The sequence below is a fragment of the Citrus sinensis genome, chromosome 3 (genome assembly GCF_022201045.2).
Source record: "Citrus sinensis cultivar Valencia sweet orange chromosome 3, DVS_A1.0, whole genome shotgun sequence".
Classification (NCBI taxonomy): Eukaryota; Viridiplantae; Streptophyta; class Magnoliopsida; order Sapindales; family Rutaceae; genus Citrus; species Citrus sinensis.
In genome coordinates this window covers 37,967,135-37,987,146 of record NC_068558.1, presented here as the reverse complement: position 1 = coordinate 37,987,146, position 20,012 = coordinate 37,967,135, and the positions used below count along the sequence as shown (strand labels likewise).

The following is a 20,012-nucleotide window of genomic DNA, read 5'->3' as shown; positions in this document are numbered from 1 at the left end:
TTTAAACATGCATGGGGACGTTGCAATAATTCAAGCAAGAGTTTATTACATTTGAATTACCAAGACATTTCAATTAAGAAAAAAATCGAAGAACTTTCTAATAAATAAATAATTTTTGCCAACGATAAAATCATAAATGATTCTTTATGTAAATTATTTTGCACATAGCCATGTGACAAAACAATTGGACAGGCACATATGTTAACGTGACAGGTTCGGGGCAGAAATCCTGATGAAATCCTGATCCCCATACCTGAACCCGCCTTCATTTTCGAAAATTCTTATTCTGGGACAGTTCAGAGATATACCCGAAAATCTCCAAATGGGATGGAGATTAAAATGGGGACCCCATCCCCATTTATTTAAGCTATTTATTTATTTTAAAAATGATAATTTTGTCTATACACTATAGTTAAAAATTTTTAAAACATGACAATTTTATCATTACTTGTGTTGAAAGGTTTCTGCGCACAACTTGTTCTTTCTATTAATTTTCTCATGAACCGAACACAAAAGTTTGGTATATAATAAACTGAAATTTGTATATGACTAGATGATCTACGTCACAGATTTGCCTGAAACAAAAAGAATTAATCTGAAAATAATTTCAAAATTATAAATAAACCAGTATAAAATCAAACAAAGGTCGTTCGATAGAACTCTCACGAAACGAAAAGAAATGTTGACTCTTCATCAATTCATTGTTGGTGGTGTTGTTTTATCTTTGAAGACCGAAAAGCTCGAGCAAGAAAATGAATTGATGAAGAGCAATCACTAAAGAAAATGAAGCAATCACGTTTCAAAGGTCAAATTTAAAACTCACCAACTTTAATTGCATCGAAAACTCACGTTTCTGGGCCCTTGGATTTATTCTTAAAATTGGATCGGATTTCATTTTTAAGAATTTTTTGGGGGGGTCTACTTACTCCGAATTAGTCGGGAACCGCTGGTATTAATGTCATCCCCATAGACAGGGTTTGTGGCTCTATTAGTATTCTTTTATTTATACTAAAACGATCGCTTTATTTTGAATAAACAAAAATTATTACAGGTCATTGTAGTTGGCTCCTCCTTGCTTCATTCTTAAGGATTCGAGTATTTTGTGCATCGTGAAGATTAATTTTATTTCGGCTACTTGAAATATCCAATCTGTTCTGTTAGATATTCGTCGCACTATCACATACTTGATCTAGTAGTAATAAGTATTTTAGAAAAAAGAACAGACATTATTAAACAACAGTTATTACATAGAAGACAACTGTGGATTAATCGAATTGGACAAGTTGAATGCGGTGGAAGGATCGTATAATTTTTTTTTCCTTCCACCCCTCTCATTGGAAAGACATGTTGATTCTTGACTATTGACGAGCTTCTCCTCCCTCTCCGAATATTATCCTTCTACAGGGCTAAGAGACATGTATCTCTCTGCCGGAATTTCTCCAAATTTCAGAGGAAAAAAAAAACTAATTTATATATTATAATAATGAGGATGATTCGGACTGGATTCAGGTTCAATCCCACTGATGATGAGCTTGTCCAATTTTTTTAAGGAAAATTTCGGGTCATGAAATGCAACTTTATGGCCATGTCATTGTTGAAGGAGATGCATATGAGCTTGATCGCCAGCATCTTCAGTGTCTGCTAAGCCTTGTTCTTTGTTCACTCTCATCTCCACTTCATAAAATTTTGCTTTGTTTTATCTATTTTTGGTCTATGAAATTCTATTGGTGCTTAAATTGACGTCATTTTAGGGTTTTGCATTTCTTCATCATGCATGTGCTGAGCCTTCATCATTCTTCGTTTTTCTCTCACATCATCATTTGTTTTCCCTTTCTGATCACTCCATCATTTGCTTCACTTCATTTTTTTTTTTAGCATGATAGAATTTGTGTTAATTTTGTGTACTTTTTTATTTGAAGGTAAAGAAGCAGTGGCAAAGCTAGCATTATTTTTTGGAGTGGGCTAGATTTTTTTATAAAATTCAATTTATTTCTAAAAAAAATATTTTATACAAACGAAATTATTAAGTACACTACATAAACAAAAAATCTAACCATAAAACTATAAAAATATAATGTAAATAAGAAAAACACTATCGATGAAGTTGTGTCCTGCGATTTTTCAATAAGAAAAATCTATTTATTATCACATCTGAGTCTAGGGATGGCAAAAATCCCCACGGGGATGGGTACCCTCGGGGATTTTCCCCATTCGGGGAGGGTACGGGGATAATTTTATACCCAATTTTTTTTTCGGGGAGGGGACGGGGAAAATTTTTTACCCAACTTTTTATTCGGGGAGGGGACGGGGATGAGGTGGAATCCCCATCCCCTACCCATTTCCCCATTTTAATTTTTAATTTTATTTTTATTTTTAAAATTACTAATAAATAAATAACAAAATTATAAATATTGTTAAAAATAATAAATATCAAAATAGTTGTATGTTGGGAAAGTGGTCACCCTTTGCCGGGAATTAGTTGAAGAGTATTAATTGAAGTTTTCACCAACTGTTTATTGCTTTGATTATACTGGTAGTAGTTCTTCTACTAGATCTACAGGGGATTCTTATAAGAAAGCAACCAAATAGATGACAGGTTTTAATGATTATGTAAACAATGGAGATTGTGCAGTTGTTGCAGATGAATTAGATTCATATTTGGATGAGAAAGTTATATCTCGGATGGAAGATTTTAATATTTTGAGTTGGTGGAAGACAAATGCTAATAGGTATCCTACATTAGCTCGAATTGCTAGAGATATTTTGGCAATTCCAATTACAACAGTTGCTTCTGAATCAGCTTTTAACACTAGTGGTAGAGTTGTGAGCTCATACCATAACAAACTTCATCCAAGCACATTGGAGGCCTTAATGTGCTGTCAAAGTTGGTTACGAGCTTACAATAGCGGTATGAGTTTATTTTAATATGATTAATTTAAAATCGAAAATAAAAAATGTATTAGACTATTAATTATTCGGGGACCGGGGACCCTCGGGGATCCCCTGTTATTATTCGGGGAGGGGATGGGGATTCTCTCAAGCAATTTTGACGGGGACGGGGAGGGGACGGGGACATATGCAAAACATCGGGGATGGGTATGGGGAGATTGGTCCCCTCCCCTCCCCTCCCCATTGCCATCCCTATCTGAGTCGATATTGTTTGCAATTTCTTTTTCAATGTAAATAACCATACAATCTGAAAAAAAAAAAAAAAAAACTCATTTTTCATCTTATTTCAATGTATTGTCCTAATCAGTTTCATAGCAAAAAATGCTCTCTCTGTTTTTGCTATTGAAACATGAAGGGTTAACACTAAACGAATTAATCTATCCAACAAGAAGTAAATTTGTGACCTTCTGGTCTCAACTAATCTTCGACACAATTCAGAAGTAATATTTTGAAACTCTTAAAGAGAGTGTACATCAATCTCAAGGCATTCTAATTGTATTCTCAAAGATTGTAGCTCAATCTTAGTGAAATCTTGAGGATAAAATCTTTTCAGTAAGACTGCAAATATCTTCAATTTCAAATGATACTTAAGTGCATCAATAGGATTTAAAGTTGAACCAAGAGTAAGGAGTTCCATTCTGGCCGATAAGAAAGGAAGCAAAATGGCCATTCAATTCTAAAACGTAAAACCTTCAGCTTCAATCACGATAAATAAACTTATGTGGCATTTTTTGAGTCTTTGAGAAAGGTTGAAGATAACCTGCTCCATTAATTTTCATCCGCGTGCCATTAGTTTATAACTTTTTATAAGACGATTAAATATATAAAGTAATGTCATTTCGATGATTTTCTCTCTATTAGGAACATCTAGCTAACTGCAGATAACTAAAAATTCATCTCTTCCAATGTAATTAAGAATTCACCTCTTTCAGGTTAAATTTTTGGCATTTCACTTTTAGAATTTATAATCATAAAATTTTGTCTTGGACTTGCTTTGATTCATCTTTCTTTGAAACATCTTGTTCTTTTTTTGTTGTTTGCTTTTTATTTATTTATTAAACAAAATAATAAAGGATCTTTATTTTTTAGTTCTATATATTTTAATTAATTTCTTGTTTGTTAATTTAAATATTAATTGTAGAATACTGTTAGAAAAAGTAATCGATGTATGAGAAAGATGGTGAAATTTACGTACTTGCTAAAATAAATTACGTAGAGCTGCAGACAAAAGAATCAAAGTAAAGATGAAAGTAAAGAAAACAAATGCCAACGATTAACTTTTTAAAAATTAATTAAACTTTTAAATTTCACTTTTGCAACTTATTTAATAGTATCTAACTCGTTTGTGCTAAATGTGATCCTATATGCAATTAATTTGCCTAATGTTATTTCATTAAATATAGATGTTCTCAAAAGTAGGGAATTAATTAATGAACATGAGTTGATACTGTACATACAGGGGATTACAATGTTGCATTACCCGTCAACGAAAGATAAAATAAGAAAAATGCACCTATCATTTCTTATTTTACAAAAAAATAAAATAAGAAAAATGCATTTCGTTAGGCTAAACAAGATCATTTTTTACTTTTCCAAAGAAAATGAAATCTTCTTGTTTTATACTTAAATTGAAAATGGTGAATAATAACTGTTTAAGGTTTTCTTATTTTTGTTTTGTTTCCGGCAATAGCTACCCGGGTCCCACAACCTACCCCACTTTGTTAATATTATTTAAAATGAAAATATCCCAAGATTTGAAGATTGTATCATTTCTTGATGCCTTACCTTCCTCCTTTAACAAACCTTCGTCCTCAAGGTTGGAAACATTTTTCTCCCCTCCTTGAAACATCTACTCTCTTCAAGATACTCCTTTGATAATTCTATTCTTTTCAGCTCTAATTTTAGAATTGGATCACGTTCCCACTGACTGTGATAGTATCCTTCTCGCAAAAAAATATGAATGAACATACTCCTTGACTTTTGAGTCCCTTGCAAAATTCTGATTCCAATACTTGACTATAGATTCTTCAACTCTCTTTATATGCTCCGGCGTTGTGCTCCAGCGGTTGCTTCGGTGCTGGGACTTGCCCAGTGCCTTATTATCCGACTTTAACCAACTCTGATAGCAACGGAAAATCAGACCAAAAAAAAAGAAGTAATAAATCAGTTAATTTAAGAAAACCCAAATCTCCACAAATATGTTTTTGATATTTTAGGGGACCAAATATCTCACAATACAACTTCTCTATTGCCAAATAAATTATTCCAGCCTCTCATTATTGACATCAATACTAGTTTAAATAATAAATTATAGGTTAAACTTGAAATTAAAGAATAGGAGCCACTTTCCTAAACTAAAGCAAATAATTATTTAATTAAATAACTACTAATTATTAAGCACATGTTATCACACTAACCGCAACCAACCGAATGATTAAATATAATTTAAAATAAAATAAAAAATAAAAAATATCTCAAGACTTAGATGATCGTACCACAATGACCAACAGTTTCATCAGACCAAATTTGTGACTTCATCGCCAGCATGCATTAATAAATTCTTCTTTTGTTGATTTCATCTCGTGCGTGAGTCTTCTAGACTTTTTTGTCGAAGGCTAATAAGCTCATTAGCTTTCCTAAGTGTGCCTTTCACTTTATTTTTATAAGCATTATTATCATTTTCCAACCTAAGTTTTTCTAACACATCAAATCAGTACTAAGATTTAGTGAAAACTATATTTTACCTCTAAATATTTACATTGTTATTATTTTACCACCACTCTGTTAAAAATAATTTAATATTTATGGAATATGAGTTAAAAGTCGATTTTGTCCCTAGAGTATAAAATATGATTTTTTTTCCTTTCAAAATGAAAAAAATTAGAAAAGAGAAATGTATCATTTATCCACCAAAATTTTTTGACTTATTAATTAATTGAGTACCAAGATTTCCTAAAAACTATATTTTACCACTTAATATTTGAACTTTTTATCACTGTACTACTAAAATGATAAAATTAGCTAAATATTTAACCTAAAGTATAAAAGACGATTTTGTCATTTGAAAATAAAGAAATTACAAAAGAGAAATTACCCCACAAAAGTAGTTACGAAAACTACTTTTTCTATTATGTAACATGCTATTATGTGTTCAAATATCAAAATTCTAAGCAATATAAACCAAACGCTTCAGTTTTGAAAATATCATTAAGCATCAGTAACCCTAAGCCATTTCAAACATTATACTGGCAAGCCAAATACCTTAAATTTAACACTTCATCATGCGACAAATGTTTTAATGATTTGGCTTCAACATGAAATTCTTTAAATACCCTTATGACATCAACAAATTTTTAACTTGATAGTGTTTTGGTGGTAAAGTGATAACAACTTAAATACTAAGTGATAAAATGTAGGCTTAAGGAAACCTTAGTATTAAATTGATATGTCAGAAAACTTTCGATGGACAAATGATACTATCTCTTTCACAATTGAACGGTGTGTTTTGGCTTTAATATGAAATTCCTTAGATGCCCTTATTACATTAGTAAATTTTTAACTGTGTTAACGGAATGGTGGTAAAGTGAAAACAATATAAACATTCAGTGGTAAAATGAGGATTTTACCAAACATTGGTACTAACTTAATGTGTCAGAAAACTTAGGTAGGAAAATGATAATATCCCTTTCAGTAATAAAAATTCCCCTTTGTTACCTTGAATGCTAGATATACCATTTGTTTATTTTCTAGGATTAAGATAGTTTTAGAGTTTTAGTTATTTTAGGTCATTTTTTATATTTTCTTTTTTAGTTATAGTATTGTTTGGTATCCCAATTTTTTAATCCTAAATTTCATCTCAATTGATGTGTCATTTATTACGTGGTTTGTAATTTTTTATAAGATTCAAGTGAATTAGTTATATTATCTCATTTATCAATTGATGAATTTCACATCATTAGGCATAATTTTTTAGAAAAAATTTAGAATGTGTAGCACTATTTATATTTTTAAATGAGAAGACTTCTTATTTAACAATGATTTAGTTTCGTTTGAGTCAACTTGAGGAAATGAGTTTACCCTATTATACATAGGAGCAAATCCATCTCAAGACAAGTCTCAAGTCCAGCTGAAAAAAATAAATTCTTAAATTAAAGAGAAAATTAATTAGATCCCAGTAAAAATATTAAAATAACCCTTGCTAAATCTATAAAAATTGCCTTCATAAACTAATAGACTCATAAAATTTAAACCTTAGCTTTAAAAGTTATAAATACCCATGCTTTAATTAAAATAATAAGAACCTACAGTAACTTATTTGGATGGCTTTACTATTATTTATTTTAGCCACCACTAAATCTATTAAAATAATTTTTTAATTTAATTGTTATGTCATTTATTTCAGTAAATCATTTTTTCTAGATCTGGCACTGTCTTGTTATTGTTCTATTAGTTGTCAAGTTAATAAAATCTCCAAGTATGTTTTCCTAATGGGTTTGTTTTCTCCGGCCTTGCAGCATCGAGTAGTGTTCTAAAATCTCACGGTGTATGGTGTTTAAGTCATCTAGGATTTATAGTGTTATCTTGTCTTTGTTTTGGATTAGGTCATCATGCAGTTCTCATTATATCTAGAACTACTGGACTACTCTTCTACAAGGTGCAAAATGATTTATCTTTTTTTCCGCTATCTCACTGTATTATCTACACTGTTACAAAGGTTAGAGATATTTACACTAAAAAATACTTTAACCTATCACTCTTATGCTAAATTTTAAAAGCTTCTTTTACGTAATATTTTTATTTACTCTATGTACCCATAAAAATATTGATCACACTCGAACTAACTTGTATTGATAAATATAAAATTGATTTAAATAAAATAAATGAACATCCAAACCATGCCACTTTCATCAGTACAGTGTCTAAATATACAGTATAAAAAGAAGGCTTCTTAAATTACTCGTTCTTTTGTTCTGCTTTTGTTCTCGGGTGTAACTTTTCATGTTTACCAACAATATATATATATATATTGTTTTTTTTTTTTCCAAATCTCTAATTATTTAAATTGATAGTCATAGTATGAAACTTTGAAAAGTTTGGACATCAAAAGAAATAACCAAGAAACATTCAAGTCAAGTCCATGACACTGCTGTGCACAAAGGCATTCAATTGGCAATAATTGAGTTAGGTTCTCTCAATGTCGGTAATCTTATTAGTAACAAAATGCACAGCAGATGTGAAGTGAGGTGGTTAATCTCCGACATTCAAGAAGTCTTATCTTCCTCTGAGAGTTCCTTCCAAGTGAAATTTGGTCCACGGTCCTGCAATGAAGCTGCACATCATCTAGCTAAATTAGCTCTATGTAATCCATCGAGAAAGTTTGGTTAGAAGAAGCTCCAACTGAGGGAGCTTGCTACGGTACATTATCTGTACCGTACACATCCAATGGTGGAAGGGGACACATGCATAGGAGAGAGAAATTTCTTATCAAATGCACCCTTTGTGAAGCTGGCTAAGGTGCAGCTGTTTGGTACAGCGTCTGTACCTTAGCCAGCTCCCCAACTGAGAACAATGCTTATGTATATAAAGATAAATCACTGTAATCGTTTTCAATTAATAAACTTTTAATTCCAAAAAAAAAGTTTGGATTGAAGACACTTATGTTTAGAGAACATAATTTAGTAATTATGTTTAGAGAATATTCGCGCATCTCTTTATCATTTACGTAATTGATTTTGTCATCAATTCACCGAAATAAAGTATTAAACATTGTATCACGTTTTTCTCAATAAGATCTAAAAGAATATAATAATTACAAAATCAGGATACAAATATGGATGGCAATAGGCACCACCCACAGTGAGTTTGTTATTACCAAACCCAAACCCGCACAAAATTTAAATTACTAAACCCACCCGTAACCCGCAACGGGTTTTAATTTTTTTAAAAAACTCACCCGCAGCGGGTTTTGACAATTACCAAACCCGCAATGGTACCCGGTGGATTTTTTGCGGGTTTCCATATTTAAAATCACAAATGTTTAATACATAAATTTATAATAATAATCTCAAATTCCATATAACATACTCAATTTTATATTTAAACAATGTAAATGAAAAATTAAAATTTCAACATCAATCCAACACAAATTCTCAAATTTAAGTATAAATTACACATATCCATTTAAAAAACACAAACTAGTATCTAAAAATAATAATTACATTGATTGCGTTGTTTTATCCCATGGTCAAGCCAAAAATCCCACTTCTTTCCTAGTTATTTTTCAATTTTAAGATATTTTTCTTATTTTTTCTATTTCTTTAAGGTTTTTTATCTTTTTTTTTTTAAATGTCGGATTGGGGTACCGTTTGTTTTGGATTTTTTGTTCAGATTAGGACAATTTTATTACAAAATAATATTTTTTTATTTGCCTATTTTGGTAAATTTACAATATTTATGTTTATTATATAAACGGATCCAAAAACCTAGATTTGTTAATTCAAACTTAATAAATAAAATTTCATTATTTAAAAAGTTATGTATCGTTTATCTTTCAACCTTTAACGTTTTCGCATCATCAAAATCCATATACAATATCTATTTTGCTAATGCCAAAGTACTTTTTCATTCACATATCTAGACGTTAAAAAAAAAGATATCAAATTCATTTGAAAACTACTTTCTACAATTAGCAACCACACATAAACTGCTTTCTTGAACAAGCACTACAAGAAAACAGCTATGACTTTTAGTAACTAGTTAATATGGTCATGTAATTAGTGTATAATTAGTAAAAGTATAATGATTGTCCAAACTAGTAATATTTTTTTACAAAGAATATGGTTATTTTAATTATAAATCAAATTATTTTTATGTTTTAAGTTTATTAAAATTAAGAATGTTTAAAGTATTTTTTAAAATGTGTAGATGTAAGTAAAAAAAATACTATAATATTATTTATAAACAAATTGTGAATAAAAAAATTGTCAAAATTGAAGGGGCGTGCATGCAGTACACCTGCGGACCCAAAATTAAAGCAAAATTATTTGATTTTTTGTTTTTTAAAGGTCTCACTGCGGTTGTTGAAAAACGAATATAATCAATTTTAGATTCACATGCGTGCATCGCATTTCAAATCATGAAGGCAGTAATTGCTCCGCTATGGAAAAACGACAAATGGAGCCTTCTAAGTTCATTCATTGGACTACATGTTTGTGAAATCACGTGTTAGTTTGAATACTAATCAATAAAAAAAATATCAGTGTTGGACGTTTTAAATTTTTTATCTTAAAAATAATATAATATTCATTAATTGATTAGGGAGATTATATAATTATTCTACTTAAATTTTATAAAGAATTATCAACTGACACATTATTTAAAATAACATTTGAGGTGAAAAATTTAAAATATTTATCAGCACACATAAAAAAACTGAAAAAATCAAGTCTAATACAGCAAATACAATTCAACCAACAAACATAGAGATCTCACCACATACAACACACAACAGCAACAAACGTGAGCCATACATTTATTGTTGAATAAACTGAAATCTATGACATAAAAAAATGAATATATCAAATTATTTGACTTTAGCCAAATTTTATTTTAAAATCAAAACTCATTTGGTAAATTTAAGTGAATTTGCAGTTATCAACTTTAAGAGGATGGTGATTCAACTTATCCATCTAGATAATTAAATGTCAAGCATTTCCACATTTTTCAGACATCCTGTGTAAAGAAACGAGCCGTTATTTCGCTCCATACAGCGATTACATTGAATTCACACCTTTCTAATAAATAAACAACTGTCATCAATGATAAAACCACAAATTACTCTTTATGCAAATTATTTTATACATATTCATGTACAAACAAAATTGATACTTCTATGCAAATTATTTTATACATATACATGAAGCTCGTTTATGTAGTGAGAAAGGAATTAAGTTAAGTGGTGTTATCCAAAGAAAAATGAATAGTGTTACTTCTAATTTCCGGCCTAATATCTTTATATAGGGCGAAGAAGAAACGTATCTCCTTACAGGAATTTCTCCAAGATTCAGAGAGGAGAAAAAAAAAACCTTATTCATTGATTATGATGATGATGATGCCAACTGGATTCAGGTTCAATCCCACCGATGAAGAGCTTATTGAATTTCTTTTTAGGAAACTTTCAGGGCAGGAAATGCAGCTTTATGGCGATTTCATTGTGGAAAGAAATTTATATGAACTTGATCCCCATCATCTTCAATGTCTGTTAAGATCTCTTCTCTCTTCTCTCTCATCTCCACATTATAAAGTTTTGCTTTATGTTATTTATTTTTGGCCTTTGCAATTCTATCGCTGCTTAAATTCACTTTATTTTAATTAGGGTTTTGCATTTCTTCAATATGCATGTGTTGAGCTTCGTTCTTTCTTTTTTTCTTCTCTCACAGACTCACGCCATCATTTGTTTTCCTTTTTTGATCATTCTGTCATGCACGTGCTTCACTTCTTTTAACCCCTCCCAATTGATTAAATGTTACATGCATTATAGCATGACAGAATTTGTTTTAATTTTTTGCACTTTTTTTTTTAAGGGTAAGGAAGCACTTGCGTTCTTTAGCTTGTACCTTTTCTCAGATCATCGTTTGTTTTCCTTTTTTGATCATTCTGTGATGGTTTTTTTTTTTTTTTTGGGACATTGATTAAATGTCACATGTAGCATAGCATGATAGAATTTGTATTCATTTTTTGCACTTTCTTTCTCTAGCTTATAGCTTCTGCTCCCTAATTTCTTCTCCAAACTTACTGATTTCCTCTTACAATTTGCACGAGAAATTTTAATTTCCTCAATTATGAAATTTGCCCACAGGTCACTATTTTTTTTTTCAATTATTACAAATCATGTCCACTTTTTTTTTCAATTATAACTTATACAACATCTTCAATTTTAATCATCGTATATCTTCCAAAGTTATCAAAACCTTCTCTGCACATGTAGGACTTGGGTAAATTAATTTCCCTTTAGTCACCAAGGTTTAGGTTAATTACCGAGTTAGTTTTGCCGTTACTTTAATGATTATTGGATCTAATTTTTAAGGAGTAAAATTATATTTTTCCCTCATATAACTTACAATTCAAATTAAATATTAAATCATTGAGTGAAGTAAAGAATAATTAATTAAATAGATTTTAATGGAATATTAATGGACTATATATATATATATATATAAGAGATGTCTTGCATAAGTTTTGAAACACAGGAATTAATTAATTAACAGCGCAATTTCTAGTAGAGATAGCAAAATTCTTTAAGAGCTTGGAGCTACACGGGGATATGCTCCAAATGGGGTGAAATTAAGATGAGTTTATGGGGAATGAGGTGGAGAATTTAGAGGAATGGGGGTATATAATTTTTAAATTTTTGAAGGGATAGGATTTGGTTTTGTACTTCCCACCCTATCTCAATTCATATTTTTTATTTTTTATTATTAATGTAGGCATTTTTCTTTTGAGTTTGTTCTGATATATGTTGCAGATGGTTTTTTTTAATTTTTATTTAAAATTTGAATACTATTGCAATATACTAATGATGGGTTTGTTTGAATTGATTTTACTTTTATACAACTAAACTTATGTAGTATTAATAACTACTATAAAAGAAAATAAGTAAATAGTTAATGTAGAGGATAAGAAAATTGTTTCTTGTATAGGGATATATTATCCATCCTCAATTCAATTTATTGAGAAATTGAGTAGAAAGTAAGGGTTAAAATAATAAACACGGTGGAGAATGGACAAAGCTTCTGTCCTAAATTAAATTTCCTTTAGTCACTAAGCTTTAGGTTAATTACCGAGTTAGTTTTACTGTTACTTTAATGGTTATTGGATCTAATTTTTAAGGAGTAAAATTATATTTTTCCCTCATATAACTTACAATTCAAATTAAATATTAAATCATTGAGTGAAGTAAAGAATAATTAATTAAATAGATTTTAATGGAATATTAATGGACTACACACACACACACATATATATATGTAAAAGAGATGTCTTGCCTAAGTTTTGAAACACAGGAATTAATTAATTAACAGCGTAATTTCAAGTAGAGATAGCAAAATTCTTTAAGAGCTTGGGGCTCCACAAGGATATGCTCCAAATGGGGTGAAATTAAGATGAGTTTATGGGGAATGAGGTGGAGAATTTAGAGGAATGAGGGCATATAATTTTCAAATTTTTGAAGTGATAGGACTTGATTTTGTACTTCCCACCCTATCTCAATTCATATTTTTAATTTATTTATTATTAATCTAGGCATTTTTCTTTTGATATTGTTCTGATATATGTTGCAGATGTTTTTTTTTAATTTTTATTTAAAATTTGAATACTATTGCAATATACTAATGATGTGTTTGTTTGAATTGATTTTACTTTTATACAACTAAACTTATGTAGTATTAATAACTACTATAAAAGAAAATAAGTAAATAGTTAATGTAGAGGATAAGAAAATTGTTTCTTGTATAGGGATATATTATCCATCCTCAATTCAATTTATTGAGAAATGGAGTAGGAAGTAAGGGTTAAAATAATAAACACGGTGGAGAGTGGAAAAAGCTTCTGTCCTAAATTTATTTGCCTTTAGTCACTAAGGTTTAGGTTAATTACCGAGTTAGTTTTGCCGTTACTTTAATGATTATTGGATCTAATTTTTAAGGAGTAAAATTATATTTTTCCCTCATATAACTTACAATTCAAATTAAATATTAAATCATTGAGTGAAGTGAAGAATAATTAATTAAATAGATTTTAATGGAATATTAATGGACTACACACACACACACACACACACACATATATATATATATATGTAAAAGAGATGTCTTGCATAAGTTTTGAAACACAGGAATTAATTAATTAACAGTGCAATTTCTAGTAGAGATAACAAAATTCTTTAAGAGCTTGGGGCTCCACGGGGATATGCTCCAAATGGGGTGAAATTAAGATGAGTTTCTAGGGAATGAGGTGGAGAATTTAGAGGAATGGGGGCATATAATTTTCAAAATTTTGAAGGGATAGGACTTGGTTTTGTACTTCCCACCCTATCTCAATTCATATTTTTAATTTATTTATTATTAATCTAGGCATTTTTCTTTTGATATTGTTCTGATATATGTTGCAGATGGTTTTTTTTTTTAATTTAAAATTTGAATACTATTGCAATATACTAATGATGGGTTTGTTTGAATTGATTTTACTTTTATACAACTAAACTTATGAAGTATTAATAACTACTATAAAAGAAAATAAGTAAATAGCTAGTGTATAGGATAAGAAAATTGTTTCTTGTATAGGGATATATTCTCCATCCTCAATTAAATTTATTGAGAAATTGAGTAGGAAGTAAGGGTTAAAATAGTAAACACGGTGGAGAATGGAAAAGGCTTCTGTCATAATTAAGATCGAATTCACCACTTCCAAAACTAGGTTAAATTCTTTTGAACGACACGACACATTAATGGTTTATAATTGTAAGATTTTTTTGTTGGACCTGTTTGGACTGATCTCTAAAAACACCTTATTCTTATGTTTCATTTTTAGTAATTTATTAAAACAGAATAATAAAGGAGCTTTATTTTGATATTAATTAATTTCTTGTTTGTTACTTTAAGATATTAATTATAGAGTACTATTATAAAAATAAAAATCACTTAAATAAGAGAGACACGTTGAAATAAGATAATTGATTACTAAAAGAATTGCATATAGTTGCAAATAGGACCAAGATATGAAAAGAATCGAAGTAAAGATGAAAACAATGAAAACAAATTACAAACACTAATTCTCTTTGTCTTCATCAAATAAAATGATTGATTGTGAATCAACACAAAGATTACTTTACCAGTCTTACTTTAACTATGAGTTGATATTGTACATGCAGGGGATTACAATGTTGCACTATCCACCAACGAAAGATTTTACTTCTGTTTGAGGGAGAACGATTCGAGAGAAGTTTCAGGTCTAGGATGGTGGAGAGCCACAGGCCGTGTTAAGAAAGTTTATGCTAATTACAATAATCAAACTTTAGTTGGTTTCAAGAGACCACTTACATTTCACAGATTCAGCAGAGATGAACCTCATGATCCTAGGACAAAGCGTAACAAAGCCATCAAGACTAATTGGATTATGCATGAATACAGCCTTGAATCCTACACAACGGTTTGTACCATCATTTCTTTGCACTCTTTTTTTCTAATTTAGTTTAACTTTTTTCAATAGGGTAATACCAAATATCAATAACTCATGTTACAAAATAAATTAGTTAGTCGAGAATATGGCAGTAGTAACATGCAACTAACGCGATCATCATTTAGTTTTTTTTTTTTTTGAAAAAAAAAAGATAACTGGTCGATTTTATGTAATTAACAGAGCGAAAAGTTACAAGAAAAAAAAAAAGATAACTGGTCGATTTTATGTAATTAACAGAGCGAAAAGTTACAAGAGACTAACAATTTATATGAGATAATATTTAATTCAAATAAACTCCTCGGTCCTCGAGAAACGAAAAAACCAACTTAACTAAAAGATGAGCCACGGCATTACAGTTGTGTGTTTAATAACAAAGAAAGCACTGTTATCAATAAGACACTTGATCCCTAATATTAGCTATAGCCAACCAACCTCTTTCCAGTTAAACAAGTTTTTCTTAATTAGACTAAGGTCCAGTTTCATAATACTGTTGTTTTTAAAATAATAGTAGCTAATTGTACTGTGAAAATAATAAAATGTAAAGAGAACCAATTAAACATTTAATATAATTTATTTTTAAAGTGTTGTAACTTTTAAAAACAATCTATGTATTTAGTAAATCTTATTATTAAACTGCTGTAAAAATATAAATGACCGAATTAAAAATAATATTGAATAAAATGTGAATACACATTTATAAACATATACATAAAATATTTTTTATTACACACACACACATAATTATTGATAACTAAGATAATCATTTTATATTATCAGTTTTAATTTTTATTTCGTTATCTCAATATTATTGGTAATAAGAATAATCTCTTTAAAGTTAATGATTTTATTTTCTAACTAATAAGGATAATTTTAAATTTTTATAATATACATAAGGATATATATAGAATTATATTAAATATAAAACTTTCTTAAAATTAAATTTCAAAAAATTACTCTTTTTTTTTTGCTTCATAAAATCTGCTGTAAAATGAAATAATTTTGCCATTAGTGATTTCTAAAAAGATTTTTTCAAACTCCAAAATGTGTTTATAACTTTTTAAATTCACTTTTGAACCTTTCAAAAACAACCCCAAACCGACGTTAACAACATTTATTGATTTAAGTTCTATAGTTAAGGGAGTCAGACCCAAATCAATTAGTAACTCAGTCCCCTTTTAAGTTACATAAGCTTCTAGAAATGCTACGTCATTTAGTTTGAATGTGTTTGTATATACGTACTAAGATTTTATTACACACTTTATAGTTTGTATTATATGACGCAACTTTATGCGGGCAAGGGACCAATGGGGATCGGGCGATGAGGGTAAGATTTTATGATACTTTACATGACATAGAACATTATGTTGACTAGGGGCCTATGGGATCGGGTGATTGGGGCAATATGTGATATACATGGTAATGTTTTATGACATTTACATGACACCCAACTTTATGTGGGCTAGAAACGTACGGGATGGGGTGATGGGGCATTGTGTGCCGTCTGATCTCGTACTGCAAGATATATACGTCCAACTTTAATACCATTACTTTGTAATGGCTCGATATATAAAATGTTTTATATATTTAATATTTAAATTGCAGGATTGGAGGCTTTGTAAGATCAAATATAAGGGAAAACCTAGAGTACAAGAAGAGCTGGAGAATATTATTAGATCAGCTGCTGAAGAACAACAACAGTAGCAGCTGCAGGATTCACCAATACAGCTACCGAATCTTGAATCTAATAATTGCAATTATCCTGAAGACAGTTTCTTTGGTTATTATAATTATTATAATAATCATGAACCGAGTTATTATAATTACCCTGGTTTCATTGATTTTTCTGGTGGACAAGTTCAGCAACAACAATATTTCCAACTAGACAAAAGCAATATTAATGTTTATGGATCTGATAATAATAATGTTGCAGAAAACATGCAAATGGAAGCAATCAATGTCGAGAATGAACAGCTTAATTGATCCGATTAGTGCTTCATTTGCTCCTTATAATTATTAGATCATCATTATCAGCTCTAGCTAGCTACCAATCAGCTGCGGTTTCATCAGACCAAATATATTATTTCATCACTTGCAGTATATCTTTGTTGTTGATTTCATCTCCTGCATGTTGTCTTCTAGACCTTTTCTATATTTTGAGGCAAAAAAGATTGTTTCCTCATCAAGTGTACTTTTTGTTTTATTTCAATAAATAAAATTCCCCTTGTTGTTTCCTTGAATTTTATGTATATCTTTTGTTGCCTTGTAGAGTAGCCCTCGTACGTCCACATCTAATTTAGTTGCTTTGATGATCAAATCACGTTTCGTTAGTGTAGACAGTTTAAGTCATGTTATCCAATCGTTATTGTATTATAGTTAGTTTAGATGTGGTTTATTTGGGAGTTAAAAGTAGTAATTTATTTGTGTATATATATGTATATTGTGACTAACATGTTCTAGACATAGGATAAGTGTTTTCTAAATTGAGGAGTCTTGATGTGAAGAGTGGTTCGCCCGAAATAACCTTTTTGTCTATGTAAACTCTTTTCATCTATTGAATATTAGAAGGTACATAACATTTATACATCGCCATACAAACTTACCTAAAGCACCGGTCAATTATTAGCTATGTTTGACTTTAACTTCATGCTTCACCAAAGTATCATTTAAAAAAAAAAATTACCCTAAGGGTAATCCCGTCCATCTTCTCCCCACTCATTTAAGAGAAATTTAAATCTTGGTCATTTTATTTTCCACACAAAATATTTTACTATCATTTTTGGAATTGTCTAAATCATTGAGAAATGCATCATAACAATTTGTTTCCTAAGGATACGTTTGACACATTGTATTGCATGAAAGTGTATTATTTTATTTAATAAAGGATGTATTATATTAGACTGTATTGTACTAATAGTGTGTTATATTAATATCGTACAATGTATGGCACCATACATTACATAATATTATATATAGAAATGTTTATATTCTAATTTGTATATAAAAAATTATGATTATTCATATCTTAAGAGTTTAATAATTTTATTTTTATTAAATTTATAAATAAAAATAAAAATAAAAATAAATTTACTCACCTATGGCTATCATCAGCCATCAAGAACAGCCACTAGCATTCACATTTCAATATCGTTTGATGTTAGTTTTGGTACCATTTGAATCCTCATCATTGCAGCTACACAATGGTGCATATGCCACTGAAAATAGAGCATCTTGCCACCATAAATATATGATTAAAGTTTTAAGATTCAAAATTTTAACCATAGATCTACAGTGAATGACAACTCTATTGCTAGTGAAACATATATTGTTGTGTAACAATAAAATTTCTAATGGTACCAAAATTGACATTAATCAATACTGGAATGATAATGCTGGCGATTGATTATGGTGGTTGGCGATAGCTAATATTTCAACTATTGAACTTTACATTTTCTTAACTAATTATATATAAATAAAACAAGTTTTCATTGATTAAATAAGTTTGTGTTTTAAAGCTAATGCAATACTATATAAACCCAAGTAAGAAATGTGCTTAAATAATGAGGAAAAACTTACATTAAGTCTTTAGTTAATATCGGGGCAGAACAAGCCAACTTTGACTATAGGGCCCAAAGAATTTATGGAAAAAAAGCTCAACGTGTTTTATTATGTTCATTCACAAGATAATCTCATTTTTGTTGAAGTAATCTTGAATCACATTGTAAAGAGTTTAGATTATCATTTTTTTCTTAATTCAAGTCTTAGAGATTTAGTAGGACACTGCCTTGGTCAAAGGTTAAAGGTTCAATATTAATTGCACTAAAAGTCAAAAAAGTTATATTTTCTTATGCATCTTTTCTCTTAAAGAATGCATATGGAGTCTTTTGTGGCCTAACCATAACCTGAGGAAAAATTATTTATATATATAAAGGTTATTGGATCACTAACAAAGCAATGACAATGAATTATTATTTTAAAAAATAAAGAGGCATTCAATTAGTTTTTAATTTCTAGTAAGTGGAGAGGAGATTTATTTTTTTATTTTTTTAAGTTTCTAAGTTGGCTAGTTATTAACTATTTGTTAATGGCAGAAAATTGGAAACTAGAAATTCATTTTCCAAAATCAAGACAATCATAAAACTGTTATTAACAAAATCGATGTTCAAAATCAAGATTTACCTTCAATTGAGAAGTTCTACTAATTTGTCAATCGATCAAGCATCATCCATGAACAAAAAAGTTGATCTTTTTCGTTTAAGCTTTGGAAAAAAAAAATCAATTTAGTATTTCTTCACGGTGAAAGGAATTTAGATCTATTGCAAATAAATGTAGGCAATTAAAACCCTAAAATTAACAACTTAATTAATTTGTGAAAATATTGTTCACTATTATTGTTCACCGATAATGTTCACAGTTACTGTTCATCCACATTAAAAATATTTATTTTTTAAAAATACAATAAATTACAAAAATTAAATGACATGGAGATTTTTACGTAATTCAGATTAATCAATCCTACATGCACGAGGCCACGCCCAGATGAAAAGCAATTCACTAAGTTGGGATGTTACAACTTATGGATTTACCAAACGCAAAACTCTCACTTACAGTTTATTACCGTACAGTTTACTCAACCTTAGACTGAATTTACTTCTCTTAAATAATTGCTACCCCTCTTAATCCACAATCCTCAAGGCACTTCGCAAAGTGATCAATAGCAATTCCTCAATGTCTAGTGATGCAAGATTCACATAGACTCTCTACAGAGATGAAAAGAAGATAAGAAAATAAATCAATACAACATTATGAGCTAAATCCGGATTCTTTAGGAA

At 29.6% G+C, this 20,012-nt stretch overlaps 1 protein-coding gene across 1 annotated transcript; it reads left to right on the top strand.

The window, feature by feature from the left end:
- Window positions 1-10,975: 10,975 nt before the first annotated feature.
- On the top strand, window positions 10,976-16,884 carry LOC107177136 (NAC domain-containing protein 83-like). The gene is made up of 3 exons (XM_052436062.1): window positions 10,976-11,204; window positions 14,876-15,153; window positions 16,786-16,884. Exons 1-3 carry the CDS (start codon window positions 11,048-11,050, stop codon window positions 16,882-16,884), a joined length of 534 nt encoding a protein of 177 aa, XP_052292022.1. The 5' UTR covers window positions 10,976-11,047.
- The last annotated feature ends 3,128 nt before the right edge of the window (window positions 16,885-20,012 follow it).